Raw genomic sequence first — 8,371 nt, 5'->3', positions numbered from 1 at the left:
TTATCTCACAAGTAAATAAGGAAAGAAGCAGCAGCTAGTCATCATAACTTTTTTCTTGATAATTAAAGCATGTGTAATTATATTCATCTCACTTTATTTAAAGAGAAGAAAGTGAGATGAAAGTGTCTGATCAATCAATTGATCTTATCTGTGTTGACTATATATAGTTAAAAATGGAGAATCGTCCAAGAGCAGGTAGTATAAATTAAAGGTGACAAGAAGATAGATATATATTCGTGACAAATATAAAATATAAGACGAAGACTTCATGATCATCTTTAAATGAAGATGTTAGGACCTGTTTGGTATAATAAATTTTCTTTGATAGAATTGAAAAGAATCAGAATGGAATTGGATTATAAAAGTTTGTTTGATACGAAGATGAAATACTGATATAATTTTAATAATTATATATATTTTAAATAGGAAAATATCAAAATGCCCCTTACTTCAAAAATAAAAAAGGAAATCACAACTCAAGAGTCAGGATCGCAACTCGGCTACAGTGCTTTCTTCTTCTCCTCCTTGTTTTTTTTTTTCTAGAAGTGTATTGAAGCTTGCAGGTATATTGAGCAAGAATTCCTAAAAAATACCAATAACAACACAACACCAACGCATAGCATCAATAGCAACAACGCAAACCAACTTCACCAAGCCAGAACGTTGAGAACGACGAGAGTCGAACGGCCGCGAAGTTGATAACCAATGGTCGACATCGCCGCGCTGGGAAGCAATGGTCGACATCCTCGAGGCCATTCACCGATGCTTCCTATCAGTGATGACTACTAAAAACATGGTGGCTGGGGGAGACTAGTGGAGATCGGAGGAAGGGGGTGCTTTCAATGCCGTCGTTCGTCGCTACTGAAAAGGCTCCTGTTGCAATCATCAATTAGCCTTTGTGTTGGCTAGAGAGGTTAGGGAGAGAAGCGAGGGTCAAATGGAGCAAGGGGATAAGACGGAGAGAGGGGGCATTGGAATTGGATTCTGTGTGATGGAATCGAATTTTGTCAATTTTAGCTGAATCAGAATTCTTTAAAATCATGAATGCAACATACCAAACGAGTATGATCATGGATTCCATTTTCATTTCCCTTTCTTTTTTCTTAATTTCAACCTACCATGGCTTTAGTACATTCACTCGTGGAAAGTTTCCCTCTTTTTTTTTTTTTTTTCTATCTTATGTAGTAATTCACTATACCAACCAAATGGAGGACCCAAAAAAAAAAAATTGTTGTTTTATAGTTTGAGTGGGTAAATGGGGCTCGTAACATTATGTTTTGTTGGCTAATCTTTTTTTTTTTTTTCTGTTATCTCAAAGTAAATATATGCAAAGCCTAAAAGCTAGGACACGTGGTGTATATATATATTTATAAATAGCAGGACTTTTTTTTTTTTTTGCAGATTTTATATCGATTTCGTTAATTTTACTTTCTTTGTTTGTGTTTTTATTTTACATTTAACTTTCTCAGTGTACTGATTATTTTCTGCTTCTGTAATTATTTTCTTTCCAAAAGAATATGTTCAGTTTTGAAACTTCCAATCTTTTGAAAAAGCAATTTTCCCTTCAACTTCACTTTATTAGTCACTTTTATAAGGCGGTTTATTTATAAGTTATTAAATTAATAGTAATATTTTATTTTAAATAAAATATTTAAACTATTTTTAAAAAATAAGAGAGAGAAAAAAATAAAAAAATAATATTATATAATTTATTTACTTTTCAAGAGTTATGTTTGTAATTTTATTAACTTTTATTTTTTTATATTTTTATTATATTGATATTAATAAAATTAATAAAATAATTAATAAATAAAATGAAGGGGATATATCACTTTATGAAAGCAAAGTAAGGGATTTAGGGTCCCTCAATCATTGGGTTGAGCACCCAATAAAGTTATGTTAAAGCAAAAAAGAAAAAGAAGAAAATCACTTCTTATTTTTCAGACTATTAATTACCAAGTTAATTAATTGGCATCTCACTGGAAAAATGGAATCCGTCAGCAAACAATTAATGTTTGGCACATACTAGTATGTTGCCTTTTGCAAGCATGGGGTACGGAACAAATTTTTAAATACACCAAATATATCACGTCATTTATGATTTATTTAATTAGAGTATTTTAAATCATTTAAATAAAATTTACATAAAATTATTTTAATTAATTTTATTCTTATCATAGAATGCATATTTAATTTTTTTTACATTTTCTTTATTATCATTAATAACATAATTAATTTATATTTAATAATATTTAAATGTCATGTTTTTATTGGATAGTCATAATGATGTGATGCACTTGATCTATTTAAAAATTTATCATGATATAGATCATGTGCATTAATTCCTTCACAATTTTGTGTCATCAATAGTTGTAACAGGAGATAATCCTTCTATTCAAAAATATAATATATTTTTTTTAAGGTGATATGTTCACTTTGGCATTTTGTGTTTCTTAAAGTATAATTAATGATTTTTTTCAAAAACACCCTTAATTAGAGGTTTAATTAATAAAGTTTTTTAATTGAACATTCTATTAAATAAAGGTAACATAAAAAAAGAGTGTAATTTTAAAGATAATTAACTTATATACTCATTAGTTGTATAATTCAGTTAAAAATATTTTATAATGTTTCAATGGAGGGAGTATTTGTATTTCTTTTCATTCCATACAAAATATAATTAATTTCAACCCATCCTTTTCATTGTTTCATTTTCATTTATTTTGCATTAATATTCTACGTCGTAAACAAGCCCTCCCATGACATTGTACTTTGAACAATAAAACTCTTCCGGAAGATAACTTACATAAAGAACCAGATGGAGCATATGGATAACTAATTTTTAGATTATTATCAATATATTAATACATATGATAAAAATTATGGGAATTGACTGTACAAATAATGAATAGCGTGTCTCATTCCTTGTATGCGTATCCATATATATAATATAATGCATAGAAAAAGGTGTCTAGTTAATTTGAACTATTTCGTTTCTCACTTAAAATACAGTCCTATTCATTTGCAACTCAATTTTACTCTCCAAGGTCTCAACTTTTGCAACTTAAACGTTTTATGAGTATCCACTTCCAATTTTATTGCGGAAAAAAAAAATGTTGAATGAAGTGTGATATCTAAAGTTTGGTAACATTTTTTGCTGAGATTCTGGTGCGTGCATCCAGTCTCTACAAAGCAACAAAGTTTTCCAGACTCTCAAGGAGCAAGCTGGCAAAAATTTAATATAAAATAAAATAAATCAGAATTTGAAGCTGACAAAGTTGTGAGAGAACCTACTGAGCAGGACCATCACTTTATTATGATATAAGACGAAAGATCATTACTACATCCACACATCCGAGCACACACTAATATTTTTGTTTTTTGAGCAAAAGAGCACACACTAATAATTAATAACACAGCCTCACACTATTTTTTTTTTTTTCAATACACTGGATCGGCACAACATTGAAATTAATCTACATAGCCATTTTCTCATATTGCGGGATTATTATAGGACTTCTCACTTTGTGCTTGCCATCTGTCCACGTCAGCTCCCCAAATGAAGGCTGATCTGAAGTTTTGGCTGAACTTGTTGCCTGCAAAATCACCAGATAGCTCTTCTTCTGGTTTGTCCTCTGAAACGTCAAAGTTTTCGGAAGAACAACCACCTTAACTCCTGGCGGGGCTTCGAAATTTACAGTATACGTGCCTGGAGGCCCAACGTTTGTTACTGTACGAGAAACATTTATAGGTTTCGCACCCAGAAAAGGCACAGTGATTGAAGGGTAGTTGAAATCTTCTAGTCTGTAAGACCTTGGACATTTGTATGGCCTGTTATAGTTAATGGCTTCCACTAATCTTTCCTCGTAAGCAGAGGCACATAGCAAGTTGAGGTAATCAGAAACCTTGAGATCATAAACAAGACCGGGGTCTATTGCTTGGTTGGGCTTGACAAATCCTGTACCATAAAGAAATGGACTTGCTAGCTTATCATCTTGCTCGTCCCGAATCGGTTGATTGGTGTTGTCCAGTATGCTTGCTAAAACGACATAGTTTTGAATACTTGTTAGAGAGAGAAAGAGAGATATAACTGTAAACTGATAACAGACTAATGCATGTCGTCATACCAGTGGTCATGATGGCTGACTTGATCATTGCGGGACTCCAAGTAGGATGACGATTTTTTAGAAGACCAACAATGCCAGTAACATGAGGGCATGCCATGGAAGTCCCGGTCAGAGTAGTATAGTCAAAACGACGTCCATCTGAATCTAGGTTCGTGGGACTTACACCAGATGAATAAGCAGCAATTATGTCCTGACCTGGTGCAGTTACATCAGGCTGAAAATAACCCAAAAAAAAAAAAAAACTTAGGAATTGCAAATGATGATGATGATCATGAACTATGTCCTTGACTGAGAATGGACATACACAACCTTGAGGATTGAGGGCAGAATTATGTTGGGCCCCCTGGATGAGAATGCAGAAACTTTTGGGGCTGGCCTTTTTGGTATAATTGTTTTTGCATTGTCCAAGAATGCAAGAGGGTTCCTGCAATATAGATGTATAAATGGAGCCCTATCACTGACAATATTTTCAGGAAGGTTTCAAAAGGATTGGTATGATAATTACTTGCTTTTGTCGAAATACTCGTTGTGGTGTTGTTCACTGGCACCCCCAGGGACAACTACTGGGGGATTTGGAATATTTGAAGAATCTAAAGTTTGAACATCAGCTGTAGCTGTATTCAATTCCTTATCATTTCTCAAAATCATTTTCAACGCGCCTACACGCTTTGCTTCTGCGCCCTTGTCCACCGGCCTTAGGGTTCTCCCTCTTTGGCATATCAATATGCGGCCCCTTACTTTTGTAGGATCAAGTGTTCCTGGTTTACAAAGCTGACTGCAACAGCAACCAAACATTTGATGATAGTTTGACACTGAGGAAAATTAAAGCATAACTTGGAGGGAATTTTAATCAATCTTACGCATCTTGAAATGTCGCGTTAGGAAGCTTGACATTGCCAGCAATGACCACAGAAGTCAACCTCCGAGATGTAGAGTTTGTGGCAAGACTTGTTCCCTGATCAGATCGTCCATGTTAAGTTATTATAAAAAGCAAAACCACATGACGTTGATATATATCTATATTGTTAATTATAAGAAATATGTACCTTTAAGCGCTGGCCATTCCCAAGAGTAATATTATTAGCGAAGTCCCTATCTATGGAGCCAGAAGCAACAGTGAAGATCCAAGGCGCCACATTACCCACAGTCTGAAGTTCAGGTCCGTCATTACCCGCCGAAGCAACAACTATTATTCCCCTGGAAATTGCATGGAAGGATCCTATGGAGACTCCATTTGTCAACATGTCATTAACATCAGGGACAGCGCTCCTACCGATTGAAACAGAGAGCACATCAACACGATCGTTGATAGCTTGGTCAAAAGCAGCGATCAAATCTTCATCGGTGCATCCTCCAGAGGCACCCCAGCAAACTTTGTAGACTGCAAGACGAGCTCTCGGAGATCCTCCCTTGGCAGTGCCATTCCCATTGTTAAGAACACTTACGTTTCGCACGAAGTTTCCTCCGGCTGTGGACAATGTATGGGTGCCATGTCCGTCCATGTCACGAGCACTGATACTACTTGGTGGGCCAAGACTTCCATGTTTTATCTCGTATCCTTGATAGAAGGTTTTTGCTCCTATGAGCTTCCTGTTTCATGAACATAACACATGATCTGCAAGTATACAAATGATCCTCCCATGTGTCCTTCAAAATTTTGAACCAACCTGTTGCAAAGAGTTCTGTTAAATCGGCCAGACAAAATGTAGAGCTCGCATTTTGATCCTCCTCTCCATTTGTTTGGAATGGGGCCGTACCCATCATCTTGGAAGCTTCTGGATTCCGGCCAAACACCTATATAACAGAACAGCCCAATGAGTGTGCTGTGTGCGTTAGTAAATAGATATAAATGGATTTCATTTACAACAAACTAGTTACCCGTATCAAGACTGCCGATAATCACATTTTGACCAAATCTTCCTTTGACCCAAGCTGAGTCTGGTCTAACTCTTCCATTTCTTTCTTGTCCCAGGAAGCCCCATGACCTTGTTGTGTGCAGCTTATGTGATTGGCTTAGGAACACCGACACCACTTTTGAATTTTCTGCACCGACAATCACAATCAATGTTACCATTATATTATATAAAATTTGTTAAAAAGAAAAAAAAGTTCTAATATATAAACAATAATGCATAATTCTCCCTTTTCTCCTTTTTAAAAGTGCCCTTTAGAAGGTTTTTGTGGTTTTATTTGTAAGATGTTTTGCATAATTGAGATAGTAATTACTATGTTTTTCTTCCAAAAATACCCCTTAAAAGTTCTTTTAATTAAGAGAGTAGAATATTTAATAATTAAAAAGATATTTGTGACAAGATGAGGTAATTTAAAAATATCAATCAATTTAATTAAGAAAACAAGTTGAAACGTATGAAGAATGGAAGGAATATATGGGCGTAGGGGTTCTGGATCTAGTTGATATAATATATAAGGCTCTGACTTTTGATCTCTGCTGCTTCTTCATCTTCAAGTAATGCGGCAAATCCATTGATGTGTTTGTTGTAAGAGTAAAACATGGCTTCTTTTGCCCTCTCATGACTGTCAAAGATCAGTAGAATTCAGATTCTTGTTGCCCAGATTATGTAATTGATTGATTGACTAGAAATTAATGGGCCAAGAGATACGTACCTTCCTAAGACAGAGGCAAGCAAGTCATAATGAGAACTTGTGGCAAAGTCCATATCAGCAGAGGAAGGTTTTGGACCATGAGAATGTGATCCCAAGTATACAACGTACGACTGCCACATCAAATTAATTAACGTTGTTGATGGTGGCGACGAGGAGAATATATCAGTCACGAACCAAGTTATGCTCTGCTTACCTTTTTAATGGCGAAGGCAGGTTGCAGTGACAAGCTGCAGAGCAGAGATAATGAAAGAAGATGATGAAACATAGTTGAGCCTATCAATTTGCTTCACCTGAATGTTGACGAGTATGATGATGATCGACAATGGCTACTCTTGTTCGTCTCTTTATATAAATCCATTCTCAGGTGTTTGTGGATGGAGAAAATTTCTTATTTGTTTTTTTTTTTTAATGTACTAGAGAAAATGGACCCACCTTGATTTTGATTTAATATGTCGTTCCAATATTCTTGCCCGCATAATATATAAATTAAAATGCAGTGATGATGAAGTGAAGCTTGAATGTAATTTTATTAAGGATTTTGGAGAGGGATATATTTAATCTTCTCCATACTTTTTTCTTAATGTATCTCTCCACACACCATTTTATGTAATTTTTATTTTATCATTCAGTATTTAAGAAACCTAAAGTATGACTATCACCTGTTTAGATTAATTTGAACCCCCGTTGCGAGAAATTAAACTTGGAGTATTATTACCTTTCCATATTAGCCCGAAACCCCATTACGTGGAGCCGTTATTACTAACAATGACAACGATGATACTTCCAACATTTTTGTTTAACTAACGGTTACATATTTGAAGATTTGAACTCAAGATTCAGGATAAATTAATTTGACTTCCTTGACCATTCAAATCAAGTGCCCCTTAGTGTACACCATCTTATTTATCTATTATATTTACTTGTTTATTTATAATTAGATTCAAATACATTTTTCTTTCTATACTTTCTAGGAGCTCTTGGCATCCTGTACTAATAAGTGGAGAATTTTTTTTATAAATCATTTTTTAGAGAAACAAAAATCCTCCTCCATTAGGGATCCATTAATGGAGGGAGGTTTTTGCTCCTGTAGAAATTTAGAAAAAAATATTTTACTTATTAGTACAGGATGCTTAGCACTCGAAGGAAAGTATGAAAAACAAATACACTTTAGCTTTGATAATATTAACAATAATATTTTTTATATAAATTATGGAAAATGACCTTATAAGAAAATTAATAATGATTAAGTCCTTTAAATCTTTTAGGTCATTCTTTGTAATTTTTTTTTTCAACTTACAATTTTTTTCCAAAATATTGCACCACCTAAATTTGATGTCATAACTTTGTATTAAAAAGGAGGGAATGAACCTTCAAATAAATGGATAAAATTAATATTTTCTTGTTGAATTTGCAATTTATTTTTCCCAATTTTAAAATTGAAAACATGTTGTATTGTATGAAAATATCAATTAAGAACAAGTGACACTTCAATTCTAAATATTGAAAAAAATTATAGACAATGACTTAAAAAATTTAAGAGACTTAATTAATATTAAGTTTTTTAAAAGATTGTTTTCTTAATAAATATTAAATATTTTAAAAATATTTATTAAATTATA

The 8,371-nt window shown here is 33.6% G+C and overlaps 1 protein-coding gene across 1 annotated transcript; it reads right to left on the bottom strand.

The window, feature by feature from the left end:
- Positions 1 to 3,294: 3,294 nt before the first annotated feature.
- LOC129318166 (subtilisin-like protease Glyma18g48580) lies at positions 3,295 to 7,076 on the bottom strand. The gene is made up of 11 exons (XM_054962787.1): positions 6,946 to 7,076; positions 6,753 to 6,862; positions 6,565 to 6,662; positions 6,006 to 6,170; positions 5,795 to 5,921; positions 5,174 to 5,717; positions 4,988 to 5,082; positions 4,633 to 4,902; positions 4,437 to 4,551; positions 4,128 to 4,341; positions 3,295 to 4,039 (listed from the first exon to the last, which is right to left on the bottom strand). The coding sequence occupies exons 1-11, from the start codon at positions 7,015 to 7,017 to the stop codon at positions 3,477 to 3,479; spliced, it is 2,373 nt and encodes a 790-aa protein (XP_054818762.1). The 5' UTR covers positions 7,018 to 7,076; the 3' UTR covers positions 3,295 to 3,476.
- Positions 7,077 to 8,371: the final 1,295 nt, after the last annotated feature.

The sequence above is a fragment of the Prosopis cineraria genome, unplaced genomic scaffold (genome assembly GCF_029017545.1).
Source record: "Prosopis cineraria cultivar Desert tree isolate PC_DT_omini unplaced genomic scaffold, ASM2901754v1 PC8, whole genome shotgun sequence".
NCBI lineage: Eukaryota > Viridiplantae > Streptophyta > Magnoliopsida > Fabales > Fabaceae > Prosopis > Prosopis cineraria.
The sequence above is the reverse complement of the archived record's forward strand: the minus strand, read 5'-3'. Positions and strand labels throughout refer to the sequence as shown.